Source organism: Callionymus lyra, chromosome 7 (assembly GCF_982586985.1).
Source record: "Callionymus lyra chromosome 7, fCalLyr1.hap1.1, whole genome shotgun sequence".
NCBI classification, from domain to species: Eukaryota; Metazoa; Chordata; class Actinopteri; order Syngnathiformes; family Callionymidae; genus Callionymus; species Callionymus lyra.
Genome location: NC_141824.1, coordinates 20087069 through 20114801, shown reverse-complemented (window position 1 = coordinate 20114801; position 27733 = coordinate 20087069). Strand labels below are relative to the sequence as shown.

The following is a 27733-nucleotide window of genomic DNA, read 5'->3' as shown; positions in this document are numbered from 1 at the left end:
TTTGCCTTTTTTAATAAGAAAGAGAAAAAGAAACGAATCACAGTTGAAACCAGCAGAACAACAAGAGAATATATTATATGGACACACTCGGGAACAAAAGCAACATTAGCTTAAATAAGACTTTTTTCTGACAAAACTACAAAACAAATGCAGGCTGTCACATGACCTGCTCCTTCACTAGATTATTGATCTTCGATCAGTTTGGAGAGGAGGAGCTGGATGTTGGATACAGTGTCAGAGAGGGAGGGGGGGGGCGGCATTGTTGTAACACACACACACACACTCACACACACACTATCAGCCCACCAGGAGCTCCAGAGTGCAAAGGTCTGTATGTAAATCCTCCCGTTAGTGCATCTCTCCTCCCTCAACTGTCTCAGTAACTGCACCTCACCCGCCATTTTCTCCCTAAAAAATGTGAGTCCCTTCTTCAGGTCAAAGGTAACAGCAGCGTCCTCGGACGCGTGCACGTCTACCACAGTTTCCTTCCATAGCTGCGAGGACAAAATGGCTTTTTTTTTCTTCTTCATTTCAACCAAAAAAAAAGGACAAACGAAGGTTGAGATACGTTGTAACACGACTGCAGTAACCGGAAACTCCTTCTCTTCCGTTTCACACAAAGAACCTCACGTTCGGGTCGTAACTGATAAACAGAAGATATATTAAAATTTATTCCTTTCATAAATAAATGCAAATACCCCCCCTCCCCTCCCCGCCCCCCCACGCTCCATGGCCCCTCTCGTATCCACTATTTTACACTTTGTACATCTGTGGCGGCGCGAACACAGATCCTGACTTCTGTCTCGCCGTCGTCCTCTTTAAGTCTTAAAGTCCAGCAAGTCTTGGAGCTTCAGAAGACGAAAGGTTTTCTCGGCGGACTGAAGACCACTAGGAGGCGTTGAGCACCGAGCGGCTGTACAGAGTTTGGTAGTACGCTCCGGAGTCCATGCTGGCTGGACCGGGACTGTCGTAGATCTGCTTGGCCGCCACCGGGGAGGCGCCGGTGTAGCTGTTGTAGCCCATCACCTGATCCTGGTAGGACTTGAGGTCCATCTTCTGCTCGTTGGACATGAGGTTGGTGATGGAGAATGGGTGGTTGAAGTTGTAGTGGGGGTCCAGAGACTTGAGGTCGCTCTGGAGGTCGAGGTGCTGCATGGAGCTGGGGAGCAGGTGGGCGCTGCCCCCTAAAGACTGGGGGTGGAGGAGGGGGTTGATGGGGGAGGCGGTGGAGGAGAGGGACATGGAGGACGGGGCGAGGGACGGGGTCGAGGAGGAGGACGGCATGGACACAGGCGGGCTGTGGAGGTGCGAGGACGACAGCGGCGGGCAGTCCAGCGACGCCAGGGAGTTCCGGGAGAGCGGCTGGTCGTCGGAGGAGCCCGGGTGGGAGTTGTCCGAGTGGGCCGAGTCGCCCTCCGAGCCGCCGCCGGGGCTGCGGTCGTCCATGTGGTCGGCGCCGTGGCCCGCTTTGGCGGCGGCCTCCTTGGCGGCCTTCTTGGCCATCTTGTCCTCGATCTTGAAGCGCTTCTGGCGCCTCAGGTAGCAGCCGTTCTCAAACATGTTGCCGGACTGCGGGTGCAGGGTCCAGTAGGAGCCCTTGCCCGGCTTGTCCGGGGAGCGGGCCACCTTCACGAAGCAGTCGTTGAAGGACAGCGAGTGGCGGATGGAGTTCTGCCAGCGCTGCTGGTTCTCCCGGTAGTACGGGAACAGATCCATGATCCACTGGTAGATCTCGTTGAGGGTCAGCATCTTGCTGTTGCTCTGCTGGATCGCCATGGTGATGAGGGAGATGTAGGAGTACGGCGGCTTGGCGTGGGTCAGGGAGCGGCGGTAGGGCTTGGGTGGCATCTCTTTGGGCCCCGCTCGGTTCAGGGAGGCGGTGGACGCGTACCCCAGCTGGCTCATGGGCTGCCCCATGTTCTGGTAGTGGGACAGCGAGCCCAGGGACCCGGGACCGGCCGGACCCAGTTGTGTCAGAGAGCCGGAGGTCAGGGACGAGGTCACCGGGGAGAGGGACATGTGGGTCGGTCCGGCGCCCATGGAGGCCAGCGGGGAGCTGCTGAGGCCCGAGGTGGAGTAGGCCATGTTCATGCCTGCAGGGGAGGCCGTGGCCGGGTTCAGGTTGATGTAGCCCAGACCCGAGTTCATGGTGCTGGGAGACGAGTACATCTGCGGAGAGGAACCAACACGTCAGTCTCAGAACCGTAACACAAAAATGACACACATTCTCAGGGTTCTGCTCAAAAGTGATTTTTTTGGAAAGAAAAAAAAAAAAAAGCGGCTGCTGATCAATGAACAATGAAGTTCTCAGTGCGCGGAGTTTTCACACGCACACGCGAAGCTGCAAATGCGTAAAAAGCGCGTCATGGAGACTCGCGCGTTGGAAGAAAAAAAAAAGACAGAACTTTTTTCAACACTTCAGGACTCATCTAAAAACTTTTAATTTCTCTTAAATAAATACAAACTTGGGAAAAGGAGTAAGAAAAAAAATCGATGGGTTGAGATTAAAACGCGCGTCACTAGTTAAAGATTAGCAGACGCGTTAATTTCATCAGACGCGTCTTTCTCACCTTCATGATGCGATTATAGAAAACTCTTGAATATTTAACGCATTCACACGTGAGCAGGGAAGAAGGGATTTTTTTTAAATTAAATAAATTAAATTATTTTCCGTATCTGCAGCGTCATAAGGCTCTGGAATTTATTAATTCCGACTAAAGGCCTCTAATGGTGCGTTCACGTGCTAAATACATTTCTAAAATACGTATTAATATAGTATGATATGATAATTATTTTTTTTAATTAACTTTCGGGGTAAACTTGTTGCTATATTTCTAAATATATATTTTTTTGGTTTTAGTTTAAATTTGTTTCTGTTGTTTTATATTATTTAATAAATAAAAATGAGTTGAAGCGCTTACCTCACTGGCCTCGCTGTAGAAAGTATTCCATTCAGGTAGATCGTGGGTTTCCATCTTCACTGAGCTCAACATCCCCAACTAAAGTTCTGCAGGAGAAGTCTGGTCGGTCCGCGACGACTTTTCTTCAAATGAAAATTAAAACAAAAACGCTGAGAAATAAATACGAAATCCTTCCTGGCTGCGGCTCCTCAGGTGTGTCTCCAGCCTCCCGTCACTCTTCCATAGTTTCACAACTTCTCCTCCTAACAGATGTTTCTCGGACTAAAGTTGCGGAGACGAGATGAGTCTGACAGGAGCAGGAGCGCAAATACGAACTAAGGAATGGCTCGGCCCACTTTTATAAAGAGCAGGGTCCCGCCCAGATCCTGACATTTGAATGTCTGGCTCCAGGAAGAGGCCCCGGCCGATGTGGCCCCCTGGCGTGCTGTATATTGGCCCGGCGGCCACCCGGGATCCCCTCAACCCTTAGGCGAACTCTGAAGTGTTTTAACTCGTCTACAATTAGCTGATTTTTTAATGAAAATAACCATGAAATATATGCATTTTAATCGAGACTTATATTGGAATTAAACAGTGTTTGAGCGCGGAATCTAACGGGTCCCGGGACCTCGTTTACACTTTACAGGTGAATTTCGAGGTAACCGACGACAGATGGAGGTCGTAGATAATCAAATTATTTTAATCGTGCCCCCCTAAATCACTATTCAGGTGATGGGCGGCTGCCAAATAGTGAGCCGGCTCGCGGCCGGGGGAGCATTATGTCGCAGGTGAGAGATATTTGAATAATTAAGGGAGAAGATTTGTGTTGCAGTTGTAAGCAAATTCGCGATCTTTTCAAACGGGATATACAGTCAACATCATTTGGTTAAACGCTCTATTGTTTTATTGAAACCACAGCATGTTTTTATTTAATCATTGAGTGCTTTTTGTCTCGGGGCGTTTCAGTTATATAGAGAATACCCGTGTAGGTGCGGCCCTTTAACTGTATTTAACTCAAGTTATTTTATTGTCAAAATATGCATGTATTGAGACATACAGCATACATGAAATTGTAGTACTCTCTGACCCACGATGCAAAACATTAAAGACATCAAACACTTAAAACAATTAAAAAACAGTTAAAGAATTAAACAGACATTGATTAAGACGTTCAAGAAAATAAATACAAATAAATAACTAACAAAATGAAATAAATAATAAACAACTTCATATCAATCAACTAGTAGACCGAATATAAACAAAAAAACAAGGAACAAAGTTAATGCAGACATAAAAGTTAAAGCAGAGGTGATAGTGATGGTGGCCCTCTTGATGTCAAAACACCAACAACTATTTTATTTGCATTTATTTCTATTTTTTAAGTCTCTAAATCTAAATCTAATGTATAGAAGAAGATTTGTTTTGCAGTTGTAAGCAAATTTCTGATGTTTGGTGACCCTGAATCTTTCAAACACGCCATACATTCAACGTAATTTGGTTAAACTCTCACTGTTTTAATAAAACCTTGAAGCTTATTTTATTTTTTTGGTTGTGAGTGTTTCCGTTAAATACAAAAGTTAGCCACTTCAGATATTACCATTGACGCTAAATATAAATACTACACTTTTTTTTAATATAATTATATATATATATATATATATATATATATATATATATATTAAGGCATTTTTTATCCTGCCTCAAAGAAAGAAAAATAATTAATATAATTTTCTGTTCTATTGATAAGTACTGTCTTAAATGTGTTTTGGTTTGAAGATTGATTATGTTTTTTCTCTGAAGTAAATTGACACGTCAAGATGCTTGTTTCTGTTAAGTTTACTCCAAAAGATAAACCTGCAAAAAAAGTAAATTAATTCAAAATGAAGGTCGGTCCGTGAATATAATCCCCACAATAAACCGGTCCACGGTGCACCAAAGGTCGGGGACCCCTGCCTTAGAGAATACTTGTATCATTGTATTTATGTGGCCCTTATGAGGTCAAAGAAACTAACAATTTTTCTATTTATTTCTATCATTTAGTTTCAAAATATGACTACATTGTTTTTAATACTATTCCGTGTACTTTAATGTCAGGTACACAATATATAAAATACAATAAAAAATAGTATTTTTGGTATATTTAGCTTGATTTTATACGTTTTACTCTATTTATTTCTGCTTGACAGCCCCTCACAAGAGACGCTGTGTAAAATGGTAGCCCTCAGGCAATTTATTTTCCCAGCAGCACCTTCGAGGCCCGTGGTTGGAGCGACCCATGGAGTACACACTACATCCACGGGGCATCTCCACCCCAGTGGCAGGGGTGCAGGGACCATCGGTTTTCCTTAGTTACACAACGTGGACAATGAACAACAAAGTAGCAGTTTTTTAATTCCACTTGCTTCTGTGATGTCACCGCAGGTGTAAACATCAATATTGACAGGTCTTGGGAGTAAACACCAGCAAAATGGAGTCAACGAGTGTCAGATACGGGCGCAGATAAAAAATGTTTGGAGAAGTAACGGTTGTTCTCCACAATAAAATCTAAAATCTTGGACAAACTCTTGCTGGTGAAAAGCCTATAGTAGGAGTAAGTGTGGCCTCAGGGCCAGATGCAGCCCAGGGCAGATATTCATGTGTTCCTTGTGGTCCCAGTGTTATACTCACAGATTTGAATGAACTTGTGATGCATTTGAAGAGTGAAGCAGATGAACTAGACTAGAGTTGAGTCTTCTTTGTGTCTGGAGAGTTGGTGACCTCTGGTTACAACAGTTCTTCTCAAGGCTGACGAATTCATCACCTATATTAAAATCGCTTACTACGGCATCTACTTCATACCACTGTCAGTACGAACTAAAGTGAGAATTCTGACCCGCTCTAGTAGAAGAACTCACATTTCCCCAATCCTTAAAACTCTTCACTGGCTTTCCAGTTTCTTTCAGGATCAATTTTAAAATTCTGGTTCTTACTTTCAGATCTATTTATGGTCAGACTCCTCCTTACATCACTGATCTGATCCAGCCTTACACCCCAGCTCGGGCTCTGAGGTCTGTGGATCAGAATCTACTGATGGTTCCTGAACACTTTCCCGGACCAGAGGAGAGAAATCCTTCCAGACTGTTGCTCCTAAGCTTTGGAACGATCTTCCTCTCTCTCTGTGTTTGATGGATCTAATGACTCCTTCAAGAAACATCTTAAGACATTTTTATTCATGCAGGATTTTCCCTGATTTTCTAGGACTCCTGTGTGTCTAATGGCCCATTAGAGTTTTATATGTTCTTTCTTCTGATCATTGTGACCCTGGTCTACGAATGCGCTTTACAAATAACTATTATTATTATATAATTACTGTTGCTAGTATGACAGCTGGTACTGCCGCCAACACTACACATAAGTACTTCAGTCATAACGATAACTGCTGTTATGAAAGATACATCAGAAGTTATACTTCAGTAAATACTAATACAAAACTTTAATGCACAAAGAAATAAATGGTTATTCGCACACGAGCTTTTTTGGCGCAGTCGCGGGTGCGTGTGTTCGGATGCTCACTTGTGTCGCGCACGACGCGGTGAGACGGCGTGGAATACACATCAGGGCACGACAGACAGGCGCGTGAATGTCAATGGTTGCGCTAATGGCGACTGAATGGAGATGTAATTGATGCGCAGGCGGGAGGTCTGCGGGATTACAGGACAGGAAGCGAGCGGCAGCTGCTCCGATCACTCGCTTCGATCCAGCAGATCAGGTGCAATGAAGGTGCTGCGTTCACGGTCCAAATGTTTTTTTTTTCTCTGTCACACGGCGGTTGATCACGTGGTCGCGTCTGAGGAGGATCTGTTCGCAGAAGTTGATTAAGTCGCAGACTGACGTGACACCTCAGTGTTTGTCGTGATGGAATTACGAGCCGCGGAACCGGTTCTGGCTCCGGAGAGAAGCAGCTCCTAATCTCGACTCCAGGATCCAACCGGTGACCGTTAATTCCAGAGCATTTTTTGAGGAGCATCTCGAGGGCTTTACACTCCTCAAACACAGCAGCTTTATTCTAGATGAGGATCAACATGATGGAACAATGAAGCGATTCAAGTGAAATGTTCTTTTTTTTAGAAATGAATTATAGCAACATATGTTAGTGTTGACAAACATATAGTAAAGACGCGTCTTTAATAATTAAGTTATTGACTAGTTAATTCATTTTAACCACTATTTTACATTGATATTCATGTGATATATTTATTAACGTATAATAAACAATTCTGGCTGATGCGTTCAAGGCGTCATCGCTGCTGTTGTTTATTTATTAGTCATTCTCTTGTTGACAAAACACCAAATCATTTTTTTTATCCACTTTATCCAATGGCGATATTGTAAATAACATCATCTTGATGACATAAACCTGGTTATTGGAGCTTGTGACGTCATTAACATTCATTAAATTATTATGTTCTCCCCCCCTCTCTCTCTTCTTCCTCTCCAACACACATTCTGTCTCTGCAGGTCGTTGTTTTAATGCCAATAGGCCTCGCTCGTCCATTAACACCTCTATAATTGGTTTAACAAAAGATTTAATGAGCTGAGGCTGTAATGGAGGAAGTGACAGATCGAGCAGACGAACATCTTCCTCCTGCTCCTCATCATCACCGAGCTCCACATCCGACCAGAACCGATCCTATAGTACCACAAATATAGTTGTAAAATGTTGAGGTATTGATTACTTCAGCGTCGCGACCCCTGGTGGCCAAATGAAGCCAACAGGCTCAATTGCATGTGCAAATACCACCCCCTGCTGGTGCAAATAGGAAATTGTTTAGCGCAACTCGGCAGTGGCTTATATCTAAATATTTAGTTTAAATTATTCTTAAATAATTGTGTATATTGTTTCTGTATAACAAATCTTTTTATTGATTAAATAACAAATTAAAACGCACTTTTATTTTAAATAATTCATCTCAAATTAGTTTATTAATATTACATAGATTCATATTTTTGCGACCAGGGTTTTTTGTTTTAAGGTCGAAGTTATAAAACAAATAAATTAAAACTTAATTATCCATAATTTAAGTCTCAGAGATTTTTCTTATATTATTTCAAGTATAGAGTCGACTGATATGACACAGACTCAAGAGTGCAGAGGAGTTTCCACTTTTTTTTATTTGTAATTCCTGCTCTCTAGTTTGTACAAGAAGCTGCGATAGAATGACAAAAAGAAGAGACAGAAGAGATGAACACCGAAACGAAAGAAACAAAACAACCTTCCTGAGGTTCTCGCACGCAGTTCAGAAAAAGGCACTTGACGAGTGATTGCATGATGGATCAGTGCAGGTGGAACTCAAAGGTCACACAGGTCAGCGTTGGATAAAAGCCGCAGTGAGACGAAGCAGATTTTTACATTCATTCACTCACCAGAAAAACAAACAAAAAAAATAACATTTACATCAAAAACAGCCGTTTGGGTCTGAACTTTGGTTAGCTTGATGTCTTTAGCTGAAACTTAACCCAAATTGAACAGGTAATGTATTTTCAAATATTGAAACCACAAAACAGAGGAAATTATTTTTTGGTGGAATCAAAAACTCAATACTTGTTCAACTTTAAATCGTTGTTCTAGGATATGGATGAAAGTACGTAGTGTAACCGAATCTTAAATTAGCCAATATACAGATAACAACTTATGTTCATAAGTACACTGTGGTTTTAAAAGCTTTAATGGCAGAAAATTTTGTACATTTGAGAAGTTGGTTGAGATTCCCATTGGTTTAAAAGTTTAAAGTCTTAACTCGCCTGAATTGTGGGAGAATTTCTAAATCTTTAATGACCTCAGAGAAAAATATCAAATGAAGTCAGAATTTTAGGTCTTTCAGAATGACAAATACTACAAATAATCAATTTTAAGTCGTGATGAAGATGTCGACTCAAAAGCTTCAATCAGAATATTTCACCTTTTTAGAAGTTTCAATCTAAAGATAGTGACTTTAAATTTTCCAATCAAATTTGTCAAAATTTTAAGACAAGATGATGTTGAGTTTTGGACACAAAACTGCTGGTTTTCAGTGTCGCCGTTGAGTCGCAAAAATGCAATAATGTCGAGCATGTTAAGTGTGAACTTCACATCATGTGACTGATCATGCTGTAATAAACACAAACAAATGTGAACTGGTTGAACAAGTCAGAGAAAACTGATCTTCAAAACTCCAAAAAACAGGTTCAGGTGGTCAGAGGTTCTTTTTAACGGTCTCTGAGAGAAACCTTAGGGCTTCACACACACTAACACAACTCTGGCTTCACTTAGGAATATCAGACGTCCGTGTGTTTTACATAGAAAAAAAGACAATTTTATTCCGTTTCAGTTGGAGAACATTGAACAACAAAAAGTGCCATCCATTTATTTGGAAAGAAGAACATTTCAATTGTGAGTTAAAACTCTTGCAGAAGAAAAACACACAGGAAGTGACAGCAGTTGCCGATTTGGGGCTCGATTGTTCATTTTGGTAGTTAAGGCAAAAACAATCATGACTTGGCGACGTCATGAGAGGAAACTGTTGCAAGAACATTATGACCACCTGCGGAACACGGTGAAGGTGCCAAAAATGAGCACGAGTGGTGCTGCAATTGTAAACTACTGACCACTGCAGAGCAGGACCAACACGAGCAGGACTATCATAGATCAACAGAAGGTCATAATGTTCTTGATTTGAACCAAGGGTCTGATCGCCATGACAACCACTGAATAAACAGAGAAAACAACAAGTGAAAAACAAAATTGAACAAACAAGTGTTTTGGGTATAACTTGACGCATTCGTTTTTAAAGTTTAGCTTTTAAGTGGATTCTCACTTCGTTCTAAAAACAACAGATACAGAAGGATACGCAATCGCCCGACTGCTGATATTAACGACGACTAGAGATTGCACGTACACACTATCATATTTCTTTACAGGTAACAACATGGAACAATCTAGTAGAAAATAGACTTATAGGCGTATTTTTGATTTTCGTCTTCTACATTCGGGGCGTAGGCTGGACCCGGCAGCGTCCGTCTGTTTCTACGCTGCAACATTCTGAAGCGGGCCGCAGAAAACATGCCCACAATCCTCAGCGACCAGAGGAACATGAGAAATCTGCTGAGCTGATAGTTGCTCAAAATATACCATTTGGACTTAAACGTTTAGTCCTTTACTTACATGGACAGAAAAAATATTTTCAAAACGCCAACAGTTTTCACCCGTGACACATGCTGTGCAAACATCCTCAAGAAGAACATTTATCCTGAATTGTCATGGATAATATATAAAGGAGAAATGTATTATCTTATATTATTCAAGAAATTTGACTGTGAAATGTAGCGTTCCAAATTTAACATTCTGTGAATTGTAAAAGAGCGCCATCTTTCGGTTGAAAACATACCGTTTTGACCAAGACTTTCCATATGTATGCTTAAGCTAATATTTAAAAACAAAAAACACTTCAGTTAAATCAATCGACTGGCAACACAAACTAAAATTGAAATGCCGATTTGTTGCTGGTCCGAGGACCGTGAGCTTCAGTCTTATATTATATACAGACAGTTGCTTTAATAAAAATTACCTGCAACTCTTGATTTCTTTATTAAATCTTCCAGCAAGGAAGGTGCAATAAGTCCATCTGGGTCGGGGCTCCACTGGACTCTAAAAGAAAGCTAGAATAATATGCATATTCTTAAATTTAATCTGAAATAGATTTAAATTGTAATGACTGATATGTGCAGTTTTTAACCAAACCGATAATAAAACCGATACCGACCTAAAAACATTGGAACACTAAATTAAACATGTGAAATTGAAATTTAAAATCTGAAAACGTTAAACCGATTGACTGAGCCATATTTTCTGTCCATGTAAACAAAGACCTCTGATTGGACCCCGGAGCTGAAACGTTTACTGCATTGAAGAAATAGTGCGATATAATGTTGACTTCTACGGCGTGTGCTTTGCCTCCGATTCATTTTTAAGCTGAAACATTCAATCTTGACTGAAATATCCGATTTCAAATTCTTCTGGTCGAACTGAAGAATTGACGTTTGTCGGCCAAATGAATCCGTTTGTCGTGGTTTTATTGAAAGATGTTCACAAATGAGTGCAGCTGTGTGATTTGAACCTTGACCTCTGTGCTTTGAACTGAGGTTCGGGTGAGATCGTGTGCGGGACTCCAGAGGCGGATGAATTTAAATAAAGGAGAAATTAAACGATTTCAGGGTGTGAGGAGTTTGAACCTGGTCGGGTTGTTTTTTTGGAAATCTGTGAATCACTGAGTTGCTTCCTTTCAGGATCTCAAAGTGGTCCAGTGCAAACATCTGCTCCGGGTGTCTGATAGTCTGAAAAGTCAAGATTGATAGAATTAAAGAAGAGACAGAAGAAGTTTTTGAAGAACAGTTTGATGTTTTGATTTTTGTTACAGGCACCAATACAGTTGCATATTTGGATTTCATATTTTGTGAGTTTAAAGGCTTCATATGGCATGAATTCATTTGTTTAACTTTATCTTAACATAGAACCGGCTAATGGTTATTTAAGTCTTACCATTTTTAGCTTTTCCAGTGGGTGTCGTTTTTGTTCATCAATATAGTTCAATGTATACATTGTAAATGCATTTTCATGAAACTTAAAATGGAACCACTTAGACTTTTGGGTGTTTTTTTGGATTTCTTTCTGGATTTATCAAGTTCAGAAATGAAACACTTGTATGACTTCTCATAGTTTCCGCACAATTCAAAACTGCCAGAACAGCATAAAATACAGTGTATGGCAGTGGGGACATGCACAATATCTCCTTTCCTGGAAAGTTATTCAAGAATGCATCAGCTGAGAACTTGTTTTTTAAGGAAAATATTCATTTAATTGAAAGAGAAGCAGAGCTCTAAAGCACAAGAGGGTCTCAATGAACTTTGGGGGGATTATCAAAGAAAAGATTATAGCAGAGCTATCTGACAGCGGCACATAAAAAACATTTCCTTCCTTTTGGAGTCGTTGATTTTCACCAGAATTATATATGGTACATTCCATACTGAACATTCATGCTTGCATAGATCTGCATCAACTGACATCATTTTTGGTGTCCGTCGCATTTGCCTGAAGCCCAAGAAGCAAAGGTTTTCTATCGGGGATAAGTCAGCATTTATTAATTACTACAAACTATTTCAACTGGTGGAATAATTCCCCATAAATTAAATTTAAATGCATTATTTACCGCGTCACTTTAAGGAAGAACACGTCTTAAAGGGAACTACCTGAAGCTGGTCGTGTCCTGGTTTTCGACTCGAGTCATCACGTTTCCCTCTCTTTCTTGACCGTGACGTCTCCACTTCCTGGTCCGTTGGCGGCGCTGGATCCCGCTCCGGCTCCAGGTCCGGGCGCTCCTCCGGCACCGGGGGGCGCAGCGGACGGCGCTCCTGCTCCGGGTGCGCTGGTGCCCAGTATGGTGGAGACCTCTCCCTGCATGAAGGCCCAGGGCGGACTGTTTGGGGAGTTGTCCAGCGGACAGCGCTCTCCGCTCGGGCAGTAGACCTCGCCGTCGCCCCGTCTGCTCTGGATGTAGACTCTGGTGCACGGGAAGCAGAACCTGGAAGGGGCACATCGACAACAAAATAGGAATTAGATGTGAAACTAAATATAATAACAGTTGAATTGAAAAACATTTATGACCCTCAATGTATGTCGTGTTTTGTTGAATGTTCTCTAAACATCATACAATTATTTTTTCTTGTTTTAAATACATTTTTCAAATCAATTATCTTATGTTGCACAGGGTAATTATAACGATGGGCTTCCTTAAGTTTAAAACAAGCCACGTTTGCTAATGTATATATAAATATTGCTTTATACTTTTCTTGTTTAACTCTACACAAAAATGAAAACATCCAAATGCGTTTGAAAAGAATGCCTCATGGAAACGTCAACAAGAGTCAGACCTGTGTCCTGGCACCGAGGGGCACTGAACGAAGTGCGTGTCCTCCAGCCTCTCGTGGCACAGCGTGCAGGAGAGCGTGTTCCCTGCAGAGAGGGCGTTGCTGGCGGACGACGACCCCAGCTCGGAGGCGCCGCTGTGGGGTAAAGCCGCGGCCGCCGTGGCCGCCTCCGCCGAGCTGCTGGACCCGAGCGGCTCCCCTCCGGACCGGGCCGCGAGGGGCCGGGGCTGCCTGGCCGGAGACGAGGCGGGCTTGGGGCTCGTCTGGCTCACGCCGCCCGCCATGGCGGAGGAGGACGACGATGGGAGGCCGGTGGATTTGCTGGAGCTCGCCAAGGCCATGTGAGTCTGAGTCTTGGGCTGGGAGGAACTCAGCTCTCGCTCCAGCTCGGGGGTGATAAAGGGGGCGATGCCCATGCCGATGCCCAGCTGCCTGCGGCTCATCTCGGCCAGCACCGGCGCGGGGAAGATCATGGGGCTGCTCATGGGGGCCGACCTGGCGGTCATCCCGGCGGGCATCCCGGCGAGCAGACCGTGCGGTATCCCCGCGATGCTCTGGGTCACCAGACTGGGCGGGATGGCGGCTCCGTGGACGGGTCTGCGGCTCCCGCTGGGACTCTGTCGGTTCACCTCCTGGGGAGGCTGCCCGTCACGGTGCAGTCCGTTGGGCGGCACACGAACCGACGCCCCGGCGCCCTCGCCTCTGCCCGCTCTCTCGTAGCGCTCGTTGTGAGCTCTGCCGTCCGAAGCCACCGGGTCCAGGCGACTGTGTTTGTTCGGCGAGGGTCCAGGTGAGCGCACGTTCCCGTCCTGCATCCCGTGCGTGCGCTTCAGCTGCCGCGCGCTGCCGATGAGGAACTCGATCTGGTTGGCCCCCTCGTAGTTGACGCAGCCACGACACACCACCTCGCTGAAGTCCCACACCACGGTCCAGGGCATCTTGGGCAGGTCGCACAGGTAGCACCACTGGCGCCTGGAGGAGGCGGACGAGGGGGACGACATGCTAGCAACACGTTAGCCGCGCTTCAACCTGGCAGGTGCACGCCCTCTTTTTTACACACGATTCGTTCCTTTAACACACTTTAAACGAGCCCAAAACAATGCAACGCATCTTATAGACATAACCCGACCAAAGCTTTGGCGTATTTTAGCTTGTTTTGGCGACAGTGCTGGTTCTGTTTACCCACTTCGGCCTGTTTTTCGCTGCTGTCAAAACGGACGCTGGAACGTCACGCGATACTTCTTCTTGTCCTGTTTACTGGCGCGACTCGAGCGCGTTGAGGGGAATGTCGCCATCTAGTGGCTAGAAGTTGTGTTCGAAAAAAAGAATGCGCAATGAAAACGTTTAGTAAAATAAAAATAGTGGCAACAATCTCAATGTAAGGGGCAAGAATATATCATCAGTGAGGTTAATGCGGAAACCAGAATTATAGTAAGTAAGTAATTTATATTCATAGAGATTCACAAAGCACTTAAACAATCAAAACAATACTCAATCAAATATATACTTAAAAGATCAAGATAACACTAAGAACAACACAGGAGTTCCAGAAAATCAAGGAAAAGCCTGCACGAATAAAAGTGTTTTAATTATTGGATAATAGTTGTGTCTAGGGGGGGTTTTCAAGATGGGCAACTGTGTAGAAATAAATAATTATTTCAAGTTTGCAAGTTGTTAAAATATATGCTTTTCAGTCAGAGTCTGCCTTCCAGAGTATTATTTTAAATGACAAGTACACTTTTACAGTTATTTATTTATTTATTTATTTATTTAGGTTAGGTTAGGTAGAACTTTATTGATCCCTCAGGAGGTCTCTTTCTGGATTTTTTTCCAAATTATCCACAGCAAATACATCAATTTTTCATAAAAAATAATCAAAAATAAAATAAGAACTAGAACAAAGAGAAAGAACAAGATGATACAATCTAAGTCTAAAGATAAAGATAAATAACATAAATCAAAGATCAAGGAAAAAATAGATCAAAGAAAGAAAAGAAAAAAAAGAAAGAAAAATAAGAGAGACAAAGGATACATAATCTCAATAATGCTAACACAGAATCGTTGTATGTCGTGAATTTAGATTTTAAGTGTGTGCATTTGTATATTCGCGTGCAGAAAACTGAAGATTAAGTAAAAGTAACACACAATTTAAAGAGATTTAAGCATGCGACAGATGAACGCATCGTCGCATTTTCATGTGGAAGATTAATTATAAGTTAACTAGTTTATCAGACGTAATTATCAATCGCGAAATTGTGTTTGACATTTCGACGTTTCGTATCATTTGTTTTTTACTAATATATGCAACTTCCTTTTGAATAGAAACAATGGGGAAATAAAGACGACCATAAAGACAAGTATTGTGGGTGTTGTAGTTCTTAAATGTGTTGTGAAACTACAACGGGGGTGGAGCGGAAATGACGCGACGCGTTCACAGTTCACAGTGGGAGGGCGCATGCGTATGCAACACAGACATGTGTTCTGAGATAGAACGCGAAACATTCAAATAAAAAGTGACTTTTTCCTCTGTATCTGAGGAGTAAAGATGCCGAGGGACGTGTCGTCCAGCGAGGACATGGCAGAACCGGAACAAAACGGTCAGTACAGCCACAGAACTAGCAGTTCGGTGACAAATGAGTGAAACAAACAGTGCTAAACTAGTTAACAGGCTACTAACACATGACTCGCGTTGCTCGTATAACAAGGTTTGTTTTGCTAACCATGTGGTGAACTGTGTGTAGAGTGGGCTTGAAGTTTTAAAAATTAAAGTTATATTTAGAATGCAAAAATATCGTTTGATTTGTATTGGTGGCATTAAATAATATAACATGAAATAATACAATTAAATAAAGAGAATAATATAAAAAAAAACGCAATACATTCAAATAAGATACATTACCATTAAATTACATGTACATAAATAATTAATACAAATAAATTACATTCAATTAAATTAAGCAACATTCATGGTTCTGACAGCAGACGGGTAGAAAGAGTTATTAAACCGGGATGTTCTGGTATGTATTGATGCTTCATGTTGGAGTGACCTTCAGTCATCAGCAGAGTTGGGTCAGTTACTTTAAAAATAGTTGCTTAGTTAAATTACCACTTTGTTTTTTCAAGTTACTCGCAACTTTCAAAGTATTAAGTTACTGGGACAAAAACACTTTTTTGCTAAGTAATGGTTATTTCTAAAGCGCCTTTCTAGACCAGGGTCACAAAGCGCTTTAACAATCAAAACCAATACACAGTTAAAATGCATATTTTAAATTTTCAAGACACATAAGACAAACACAGGAGTCCCAGAATCAGGTTAAATCCTGCACAAATAAAAATATCTTAAGATGTTTCTTGAAGGAGTCAGTAGATCCATCAAACACAGAGGGAGAGGAAGATCGTTCCAAAGCTTAGGAGCAACAGCCTGGAAGGATTTCTCTCCTCTGGTTCAGGAACCATCATTAGATTCTTGTCCACAGACCTAAGAGCCCGAGCTGGGGTGTAAGTCTGGATCAGATCAGTGATGTAAGGAGGAGTCTGACCATGAATAGATCTGAAAGTAAGAACCAGAATTTTAAAGTTGATCCTGAAAGAAACTGGCAGCCAGTGAAGAGTTTTAAGGATCGGAGAAATGCGAGTTCTTCTACTAGAGCAGCTCAGAATTCTGTTTTGTATTAACTGCAGGCGAGACAACTCCTTCTTGTTTAGACACGAAAATAAACTGTTACAATAGTCTAAACGAGAAGACGCAAACGTATGGATTATAAGATCCGGATTGTGTTCTGACATAATTTTCCTGTATTTAGAGATATTTCTCATACTGAAACCTTTATTGCCAGTGTTGTAAACACAACATGAGGAATAAACAAAAAATAATTATGGTGCACTGATCATAATCTTTGTGGCCGATACAGATTGCCAATTTTTGAGGGTCTCAAAAGGCCAATAAGTCTTTTCTAATTAATTTCCCAATTAGCATCTTAACGCACTAAAGTCACTTTTTCTTTATTTTCCTATTTATCATACAAACCTATTAAATAAAACCCCCCAAAATTATTAATAACAAAAATGAAAATTAATTATTATATGCAATATTTATAATGTTATTTATTTATTCTGTTTATACTATATTGCACTATTTTTAACTTATTAATATTTATATTTATACTTTTTATATATACATCTATCTGCTGTGTTTTTTAACGGTTGCCATGCAACGAAATTTCGTTGCCAGCTTCACTGCTGTGTTTTCTGTGCAATGATACTAAAATAAACAGTTCTCTGTTTAAAAACAACCTTTAAAGGAAAATAACGAACAATGCAAAACTCGGTGTTGAATAAATACAAACTAAAATAAATAAGTGCAACAACAGTGAACTAATCAATCTAAATCAACTCTGGTTATGAGCACAACGTCTTGGTCGTCTGGTTTAGAAAGGCGTTGGAAATTTCAATAGTTTAAAAATAACACAGAAGTTTGAAATTGACTGTTTAACTCATCAAAGTTTCTCTCGACTCCATAGACTCCATGAGCCTCAAGTATGAGTGTCCTGCAGACTTCACACCCGTGAGCTACAAGCCCTGCAGCAGCACCCTGGTGGAGAATCTCAGGAAGCGCAGGACGGAGTTGTGGCTCATCAAAGCTCCCGTTGACTTTGATCCAGAATGGTGTGTTTAAACAACACATCTAATTTTATGATCGACTTACTCTCAGGCTTGAGTTTAAAATAATCTCATCAAGCATCTGGTCATGAGTCCATCCTCTTTGCGTGACTAAAAGTTGTTTCTGTTTCTAGCGTGAAAGACGTGAAGTTGAACCTCTCGGGTCTACAGAGCGTGACGGTTCCGGGAAAGACCAACAGCCGGCAAATGTTTAACATCATGGCCTCCCCGCGGTGCTCCCCGGACCTGCACCTCCTCACCGGCAGCGAGTCATCGGCGCACATGCTCGTCGCTCCAGCGTTCTCGGGTCTGCTGAGCATCAGCCAGTGCTTTGAAGGCGGCGACGCCAACAACCTTCCTCCGGCTCTCCCCGCCACTCCTGCTCCCACCATCCCGCCCGGACTTAAACAAAGGTTTATTCCCTTCGGCAGCGACACCCCGAGACTGGTCAGGAATGAAGTCGATGGATTAGAAGAGACGGACGCTGATGAAGAAGGCCGAAAAAAGAAGAAGAAAAAGAAGAAAATTAAGACGGAGCCAGTTGAGGATGAAGTTGAAGTTCTAAAGGAACCTGCAGACAAAACCGAGAGAGATGAGATTACTGAGTTCCTATCAGGTGAGACAAAAAAGAAAAAGAAGAAGAAGGACAGGGAGAGGCAGGAGGAAGTGGAGGTGAAGCAGGAGAGCGACGCAGAACCAACAGACTCGATTTCTATGGACCTGGAAGAAGTTCATGTGAAGAAGAAGAAAAAGAAAAAGAACAAATCAGACTAGTTTGTGTTGTTTCCAAGTCTAATTTTATGGATTTTCATGTTTTTTACCAGTTCAAATAACAACCTTTATATTTTGCTGCGCAATTTAAGAATTGTGTACATTTAGTTTCTGGTTAAATAGTTGGTGAGCAGCAAATTAAACACTTGAAATTAAACTCGATGTTTATCTGTGGAATCAAGAATAATATACTGTGAATGTTTTTCATATTAAGAACAAGTCTAACCGCCACATAAAGATGAACAAGAAATAAAAAGTTGTTCCACAAACGCTTTTTTGAGCTTCTGTAATTATTGAGTTTTTTTTGCAAACATTCGTCCCATTGAAACAACAGTTGACCGAAACACAAAATTGACGATAGAAACGTAACTTGACTGAAATGATCAGATTGGACATTAAGTTGTGGATTGATTGTATTTACACACACATTAAGACCATCTAGAGAACTAAGATCCTGCTCCATCAGACGTGCTTCAGAACAAGTGTTGCAGAAAGCAGATGTGTTTGCGATGTCAGTCCTGCTGCCTCCTGAGCTGTTGCTCTTTTTTTTCTCTGTGATGTCACAGAACGGATCCCAAATGTTGCGCAACGACTCAAGTGCCCAATTTGTTAGCGGGGCTTCGTCCAGGGACATTACATCATCTGGGAAAGTTTGTGTATGAGAGCTGTGGGGGTTTGAGTCAAAGCTGGTTTTAATTTAAGCTGTTTATTTATGTTGGCAGATTTCAAACCAGAGCTGGATCATAAACATGCTGATGTCAAGTCAGAAAACAAGAGACGCTTGCGCAGCCTGACATTGACTTGTTTAGATTTAATTTCTCGTTCTTCTGTGGATTCTTTAAATTAGAAATAATTATATTTCCATGGTGTTGCAGGGAGATGCCGTCTGTCCCAGCCACACAGGGTTAGATGCAAGCAGCATTTACAAGACAAAATAATGATGTATATAAGACCTGCAGTTTTACATAACAATCCGTAACACTGGAATGTCCTGGATATTACAAATACACAGTTTCATTAAGTTACATTAAAGACAGCAGATGGCATCAATTAAACGTTTGCAGGAGCCAAGGTTTAAAGCAGGCACCTTCCAAAACATGGATTAATCGACCTTAACACACACGAGACAAAAGTGCTAACTGCAAAGAGTATGTTTTTAATCGTTAATCCTAAATTATCCTAATCCCCAATGCAATAACACGCATATAATTTCTTATATCAAAGTGAGGACATTTTTCCGACAGGATAAATTTGAATGTGTTAAAATAAATCGATGCATTTTGTCTCAAATGGAGTATATTCTGTTATTTACATGGTGGTAGTGGCAGAAAATCGATGCATCAAGATTTAGTTCTGAATTCTACCGACAGAGGGCGTTAAACTCCACGTTGTTTCTCTGTGGACAACGATGCATCTCATACCTGCCTGTCTTTCCCAGATCAAAGGATCATTTGATGGTTTTCACTCACTTACTCGTTTATTTCATTTTAACAAGTTTCCACTTCATTTTATTTTAAAAGCGTGTGAGTCCACGACCCTCCTCCTCCCTCTGTCTCCTCGCTGCTCTGCACCGGAGGGTGGTCCTGTTTCCCAATGAGCACCTCAGGCGCGACCACTCTCACAAGTCTGCAACTTCTCCTGCATGGAGTGCATGGAACTGGTCTTTTACCAAGAGTTCTGTTTGTCCTCAGGGGTGTGTAGAATGTCAGGAGTGTGAAAGCTCAATTTAAGCCTGCTGTGCTTTGTACAACAAAAAAAAAACCTTCTAAAGTTTTAATGTGAAATGCTCATAGAAACTCTGCATCAGTAAGTTTAATTCAAAAACTATGCTGCGGACTGTAACTTACAGCTCAGACAGTTTAATTCAAATAAAACCACAAATTCAAGTTATATAACTAGTTTGACTCTGAAAAATCCCACAAACACCACCTAGTTTTTTCCCTTTTGTCAAGACTGTGTATTTAACGCTGTAAGCAAATGGCCAATCTCAAAAAGGATTTTAATTAAATCACAATCCCAAATGACCTCCACAAAACTCTGAAGATGTCACCAGCGCATCATTTCCAGTTCTTGGTCCAGGGCTGTGGCTTGTGGAAAGTTGGCAGCAGTGAAACGATCGTTCTGAATCAGCTCGGACAAAAGTGGCTTCTCGAGCTGATTATGGCCTCAGAGCAGGCATGTGAGTTTGTGATTCATCCACTTGAACATTAGAAGTCTTTCAAATGTTTTATTCCTGAAACCAGAATTTCCAATATATAAACAGGGGACATAGGTGTGAGTGTAATCTCTGGATACCTGTGATGTACCTTCTTTATTATTTGAATCAATTTCTTTTTGACCCCTGAATTACATGCAAAATACTTTTATTATTATTAATATTATATAGTTGTACCTACCTACCTACCTACCTCCCTGCCTGCCTGCCTGCCTGCCTGCCTGCCTGCCTGCCTGCCTGACCACCTACCTACCTACCTTCCTACATACCTCCCTCCCTACCAACCTTACTATCCACCTAACCTCCCTTCCTCCCTTTCTTACTCATCCATCCCCCCCTACCTCCCTGCCTGCCTGCCTACCATCTATCCATTTTCTTTCTTACCTCCTTCCCTCCCTCCTTACCTACCTACCTACCTACCCACCTACCTACATTCCTACCTACCCACCTAACTACCTACATACCTACCTACCCACCTACCCAAATACCTACCTACCTACCTAACCACTAACCAACCTACCTACCGACCTATCCACCGACCTACCTACGTACCCACCTACCTACCTACCTACCTACCTACCTACCTACCTACCTACCTAACCACTAACCAACCGACCTACCGACCTACCTACCTACCTACCTACCTACCTACCTACCTACCTACCTACCTACCTACCTACCTACCTACCTACCTACCTACCTACCTACCTACCTACCTACCTACCTACCTACCTACCCACCTACCCACCTAACCACCTACCTACCTACCTACCTATCTACCTACCTACCTCGCTACCTACTTACCTACCCACCTGCCCACCTAACTAACTACCTACCTACCTACCTACCTACCTACCTACCTACCTACCTACCTACCCACCTACCCACCCACCTACCTACCTACCCGCCTAACTAACTACCTACCTACCTACCTACCTACCCACCTACCCACCCACCTACCTACCTACCCACCTAACCACCTACCTACCTACCTACCTACCTACCTACCTACCTACCCACCTACCCACCCACCTACCCACCTACCCACCCACCTACCTACCTACCCACCTAACCACCTACCTACCTACCTCACTACCTACTTACCTACCCACCTGCCCACCTAACTAACTACCCACCTACCTACCTACCTACCCACCTACCCACCCACCTACCTACCTACCCACCTAGCTACCTACTCACCTAACCACCGACCTACCTACCTACCTACCTACCTACCCACGCACCTACCCACCTACCTACCAAATATCCATCTACCTTCTCTCCCTATCTCCCCCCCTCCCTTGTTTTATACAGGATTATATCAAATCCATATATATGTAATAAGATTAGGGCAGGGCAGACAAATTGTGATGCACAGTCATCATAAAACAATGTTCTCATCAAAGCACATCAGGTGATACATAGACGACAGATTGATCAAAAGGGACACCAGGTGGGACACTGGTGGGCAGCCTGGTCAAGGTCATACTATATACAAACAGCAAAGGGACAAAATATTCTGTTCTCTACCTCACTTGTATTTTTGATTGGAGATGAGATTTGAATATCTTGTTGATTCTCAAGGACAAACAGAAGCGTCTAAATGGGCTTCACCATAAGAGTTAGATGAAACCTGGTCAGGCGTACCGTTGCCTAGCAACCCTCCTGACTGCGCTTCACTCTCCTTGAATGCACCGCGGCTGCACGGCGGAGCGCCGGAGAGGGTCAGGGGTCGCAGCTGGGGCTGGGCTGGCATGCGGGCTCGTGTTTGCGGGTGACATTTCATAGACGCAGATGTGCACACCGATCGCAAGAGACTCGTAACAAGTAAAAACCCTTGAGCGAAATCTTTTAAGGTCAGGACACTGAACACTACACACGAAGAAAACACACCACCAAGTATCTACAGGGTGGCGAAGGTTTTCCATTTAAAGCTGAACATCGCAAGAAATTGGAAAATTCTGATCATCAAAAACAGGTTTTTGGTATCGCACCGAAAAACTTTCTTTCATAAAGAGGTTTTGTAAACATTCTGTTATTGTATTACAACACAAAAGTGCAAAGTGAAGCGCTATAAGGCTCGGCTCATAATCTTTTTTAACGGAAATATGTTCAAAGTACAGTAAGTTTCTTTTGAGTTCATCTCCTGGAGCTTCTAAAAGATCCTAAAAGAACACATCAGGAAATCAAACCAGTCGAACTGTAGACCAGGTTTAACTTTAACAGACTTCTTTTTACATTCAGGTATATTGAGAGAGAAACCCAAAACAGACAGAATTTAATTAAATTCTTAAGAAATGTCAAAAGAGAGAAGATTCCTGATCTTGTATAGAGAGGTGAAGAAACAACCCTGCTAACATTCTACTTAACTCTAACTTGTTAAATTGAATTAAAAAATATAAAATGGTAGCATTTTTCTTTCTCCCCACATTTTTAATTTATGCTGTTTGTTATTCTGTGAAAAAAGAGTATAAAGGATACATGTGTGTGTGTGTGTTGAAGCTCTGTGTTGCTGAGGAGGCGGATGAATAATAAATGCTGGTTGAAGTTTGGATCCAACGTGTCCAGACTACAGAACAATTTGGAGGCTTTACCTCAGACAAACCAATGCTAATGATGAAGACTTGGGCAGAGAGAGGGGGGTTGGGGTTTGAGGGGCGACAGTAGGGGAGTCGTCGTCGGGGGGGAGGGGTGTCGTTTGGGGTAATGAATTGAGGAACCAGTTCTCACCTCCTTTTCCTTCTCCATCAGGTTTCATCTCTTCCTCTACTTTATTTTTCAACCGGGCGCGCTTCGCTCCAGCCAGCCTGCGGCAAAGGGCCCGTTGCTATGGCAACATGGACCTGCCGAAGACCACGGCGATGGATGGAGAGAGAGAGAAAACCTACAGGGAGGAGGGGGTGCTACCCATCTATCCGTCTGTCTGTCCGTCTCACAGCTTCATCCCTCCATCATACCTCGGAATGTATTTATACAACCATTCATGTCCATCGAATTCATTCATCCAAACATTAAGTTGTGTATTTACTTTTCTGTCCATCCATGGTTGCCCTGTGTGTGTGTGTGTGTGTGTGTGTGTGTGTGTGTGTGTGTGTGTGTGTGTGTGGGGGTGTGTGTGTGTGTGTGTGTGTGTGTGTGTGGGGGTGTGTGTGTGTGTGTGTGTGTCCATCACACTAACAAGGTCCTCTGCTGATTCCTCATCCCAACGTGGTTCGATAAATGAATACATAATGTCGTTGCCCAGACTGATGTTGTGGAAGCTATTCCTGGTAAGACTGGAGCAATGTGAAAGTGCTTGTGCATGTGTGTGTGTGTGTGTGCATGTGTGTGCATGTGTGTGTGCGTGTGTGTGTGTTTGTCACTGCAGTCTGAGGTGGTAAGACTGCGGCAGACGTCGCACAGACTGCACCAGCAACTTGATTGCATACTAATGTTTTGGTATGATGCGTCTCCCTCCTCCTTTCCAATCAGCCTCCCCCCTTCCTCCTCCTCCTCCCTTCCTCCTCCTCCCTCCTCCACCCCTCTCCATCCTCTGATTCCAGATCCGTCTCCTTCCCCCCTTCACTCGCTCTCTCATCTATTTCCACGTGCCTCCTTCCCTCCCACTCCCCTGTTCACTTTGTGTGACAGTGATATGGCACAAAGCCGCCGCTGGCATCACCACCCACCACCTCTGCAGTGACGAACAGGAACCATGTGGGAGAATAAATAAATAAAAAAAAGAATCATGTTGGTATGAAGTTTTCGGGACAAATAACAATACTGTCTCTTTGTCTGTGAAACTCTTGAAAACACAGAGTGGAATTTTTCAATTTTCAACTGTTTATTGCCTCAACCATTGGCCTTTCCCAGCTACCTAGGGCCATACATGAGGACATAATTGACAAGCCTATTACAAGCTTTTTTTTATCTTTGTTTCATACATTTACTTTCTCATTTTTCTAATTGAATTCTCTTTCATCGGCATCATCTGCATCTCGATGATTCCAAAACTATGTTTTACTATGTTGCTTAACAAAACACGCCTTAATTGCAGCCAAATAATTAAAAACTCTTAAACCCTAAAATAAATGTCCCATCATGTCATGCCGTGACGAAAAGTTAGTATTCATGCTATGCAGCTTTGAAGGCATAGTTTTCGGAAGAACATTCTTAACAAAGGGGGGTGGATCTGTTGAAATCAAGATGCAGCTGGCTCACAACGTTTAGAATAATATCTACCCCACCTTTAAACATGAAGAGAAAGTTAAATAAACATTGTTGTATTTGTTGGTCCTGGTGTCAAAAATGTCAGTGGGTTTTAAATCCAATTACATTTTCAGCCAAGTTTAAGTTCATTTCTTTCGGGGTAGAATACTCTCCTGCATCATCAGAGAGGGTTAAAGTTGTCTCCACCTTTTGCAGCTTTAAATTCCTGATATCTGGTGGCCGTATAATGGCCGACTGACAGAGGAAGGCTGAACGTTGGCGCGGGAAAAGTGTGATAGGCTGCATTCAGAATCTGTTGCTAGGCTCACTGTGAACAGACCAGTCAAGTCTGACATATGTTTTCAAAGCAGCCCTCTTAGCGGCTAGCTGCTGTTGCCATGGAAACTCCAGTGCCATTTCCCCCATTGTTTGGAAGCGCTCGATATCCCCAAAGCTTCTCTTTCTAAGTCTTGGTTTATTAAAGCTGGAAGATCGACAGAGAGAGCAGTTTTTGTGTGTTTGCAGCCCATTAGTGCGGCATATGTGTGTGTGACTATGTGGAGACGAAAATGGAATATTTCATGTTTGTGCCTTGAAATGTTGAATGAAGGGAACCAAAAATGTCGCACCTGAGTACTTTTTTCCTCTTTATTTTCAACTTTGAGAACGGATTCTCAATGTATAAAAGTTTTAAAAAAGCAACTCATTCAATTATTAGTACACAAAATGTTTTTTTTTAAGATTTTATCATGCTATCTTAATGCATAATATTTGTTAATCCCAAAGAAATATTATTTACATAAAAAGAAGAGTAAACAAGCAAACAATTTACTTTTAAAGACAGATTTACACTTAACAAAGCAACCCCTACATCAACTATACAAACTTCAAACGAAAATGAAAAATAAAAGTTCCACGTTCACAAGAGAAATGGTATTAAATCACACGCAACATCATAACTTCATTAATAAAAGATATGAATGATATACCGTTTGTTCTTTTTTGTTTACTAAAAAAAGTCAAAAGAATGCTTCGATCTTGAACTTGCTTAAACGTAGAAAACGCTGTAATGTTTAATTTTGCTTTTTTATTTAATATAGGTGGATAAACTTTATTGATTTAAACAGGTTTCTTTGGTATTTATTTTTTCAATCTTCTGATTATTTACTCCTTTATTTATTGTATAATTAATATTATTACCCTTACTTTGGGAAATCCTTTGTAAAAAAAAAACGTTTCAATACTTTTATTTTCTAAACGGAAATTAACGAATGTGACCACTTTAGTTTTACTTTGTTAAAGCACTTCCGCTATCTATAATATCAAGCTAGCTTAAAAACGCCAATAAAAGAAGCGATTCCTCTTTAAATGTTCAAGTTACTGGAATGTTTGATACTTTATCAAGTGTCCTACATGAACGCAAGGTTAGTCAATATTACTTTATATTTTTATCATTCATTTTGCACGTTGAACTTTTTATTTTACTTGTTGCTAGCTTGTTGAAATAAACATCACAAATGGCTAGTTTCGTATATCAAACTCCACATGTGATAAATACGAAGGTGTGGTTTTAAATGATAAAGTAACTTGAACAAATAACATGTTTACCTACTTGTTCGTGTTTTATATGAAAAAAAACACGATTAAAACGTAACATTTTCACATTACTTGATAATATTTATGTTGCAGAAAAGTTAAACATCAACAAGGGAAATTTTAAGTATAACTTGGGTTCGTTTATTGTATATTTTCCAGCAAAAAGTTTAGTCCAAATAGTTCATTTCTATTCTGTGTCATAAGAATTTTTACTTTGGAAATTCCAGATTTACTTTGTGTAAATTAATTTACTACTTTTCTAAACTCTAATGGGATTTCAGGCGAGAGCCAAAGGATTCTCTGAAGCGGCTGCACACATATAGACAAATCGTTCAAACGCCTAATGTATTTAAAGAAAAACATTTGTCTGAACAGATCCAGATCCATCTTCTAGTGTGACCAGATGGTGGACGTGGATGAGCGGAGCTGCAGCCGCTTCACCATTTGACTTGCAAAAACAGGTACCGTTGAAAATCTACACGAGCAGATGCTTGTTTTTATCCACACCACATAGAACACGTTAGTAACATCACTAAATATCTTAGAATATTTGTCTCAAATATTCAGCACAGACCACAATATATTTCAAATACATAAGCAAACAATAGAAATACTTCTATTTGTTTCATACTTATTTTAGCCCATTGTTTCAAGCTATTATGTGAACAACAATGAACGCAACATTGAGTCCATATAAAGCAGGATTATTTCGATGGTACCGTACAGTTGATGGTCCTCTTCAGCTGCAACCAAAGAAAGACGTAGGTAAGTCACGCTTTTGTCACTTTTAAAGTAAAATATTTTAACAATTACATTTTTTTACAATAAAACATGATCAGCAAAAGCCTTAACTATAAATGTCGTCAGTGATTCTTGGCAAGAATGTAATGAGATTGTCATTATTTGAGTTTTACAAGCAGTTAATTATGTTGCTGTGAGTATAATCGTTCTTTCCTACGTGAATGTAACCTATTGGTGTCTATAGGCGGGTTTTTGTCGACAGATATGATCCTGGTTAAAAAATAAGATCACCTTTATTACTTATCTGCATGTATATTTCAGTTTCTTCCTTCAGGTGTTTTTCAGTGAATCATGTGAATACAGTTAATTCTCTCCCTCTCCAGCCAGCCTTATTAAAGTTGGGCCACAGTTCAAGCTGGTGAAGAACGACTGTACCGAGGTCCCGCTGAGCGGCCATATGACTGCAGGGTGAAGTTGAAATCCTCTCAGACTTCTCCACGCTCAAGAGTTCAATGTGGCAGGTGGAAATGTAAATGAAACAGCTTTTGCTAACATGAGCAAATTTCTATTGCTATTTTCAGTCATGAAGAGGTGTTTGCTGACGGGGATGATGTCGTATTGGCTTCATCCACCGACCAGGAACAGAACCTCATGTGTTTTCAACCATAAACAAACGACTCTCTGAGATTCTCTTCAAGACGACACATGTGAATATAGAGGTGTT

At 41.6% G+C, this 27733-nt stretch overlaps 3 protein-coding genes across 6 annotated transcripts; 1 reads left to right on the top strand and 2 right to left on the bottom strand.

The window, feature by feature from the left end:
• Positions 1-721: 721 nt before the first annotated feature.
• Positions 722-3215, bottom strand: foxa3 (forkhead box A3). Its single transcript, XM_087795917.1, has 2 exons — positions 2922-3215; positions 722-2169 (listed from the first exon to the last, which is right to left on the bottom strand). The coding sequence occupies exons 1-2, from the start codon at positions 2991-2993 to the stop codon at positions 889-891; spliced, it is 1353 nt and encodes a 450-aa protein (XP_087652043.1). The 5' UTR covers positions 2994-3215; the 3' UTR covers positions 722-888.
• Positions 3216-9267: 6052 nt separating this feature from the next.
• Positions 9268-13840, bottom strand: irf2bp1 (interferon regulatory factor 2 binding protein 1). The gene is made up of 3 exons (XM_087795603.1): positions 12843-13840; positions 12162-12493; positions 9268-11249 (listed from the first exon to the last, which is right to left on the bottom strand). Exons 1-2 carry the CDS (start codon positions 13838-13840, stop codon positions 12199-12201), a joined length of 1293 nt encoding a protein of 430 aa, XP_087651729.1. The 3' UTR covers positions 9268-11249; positions 12162-12198.
• polr1g (RNA polymerase I subunit G) lies at positions 13738-18542 on the top strand. 4 transcript variants are annotated; one of them, XM_087795605.1, is made up of 4 exons: positions 13799-13875; positions 15377-15436; positions 17360-17504; positions 17633-18542. In XM_087795605.1, the coding sequence occupies exons 2-4, from the start codon at positions 15385-15387 to the stop codon at positions 18270-18272; spliced, it is 837 nt and encodes a 278-aa protein (XP_087651731.1). In that variant the 5' UTR covers positions 13799-13875; positions 15377-15384; the 3' UTR covers positions 18273-18542. The 4 variants fall into 4 exon arrangements, with proteins under 4 accessions (XP_087651733.1, XP_087651731.1, XP_087651730.1 ...); XM_087795604.1 differs by lacking the exon at positions 13799-13875 and adding an exon at positions 14247-14274; XM_087795606.1 differs by lacking the exon at positions 13799-13875 and adding an exon at positions 14254-14270.
• Positions 18543-27733: the final 9191 nt, after the last annotated feature.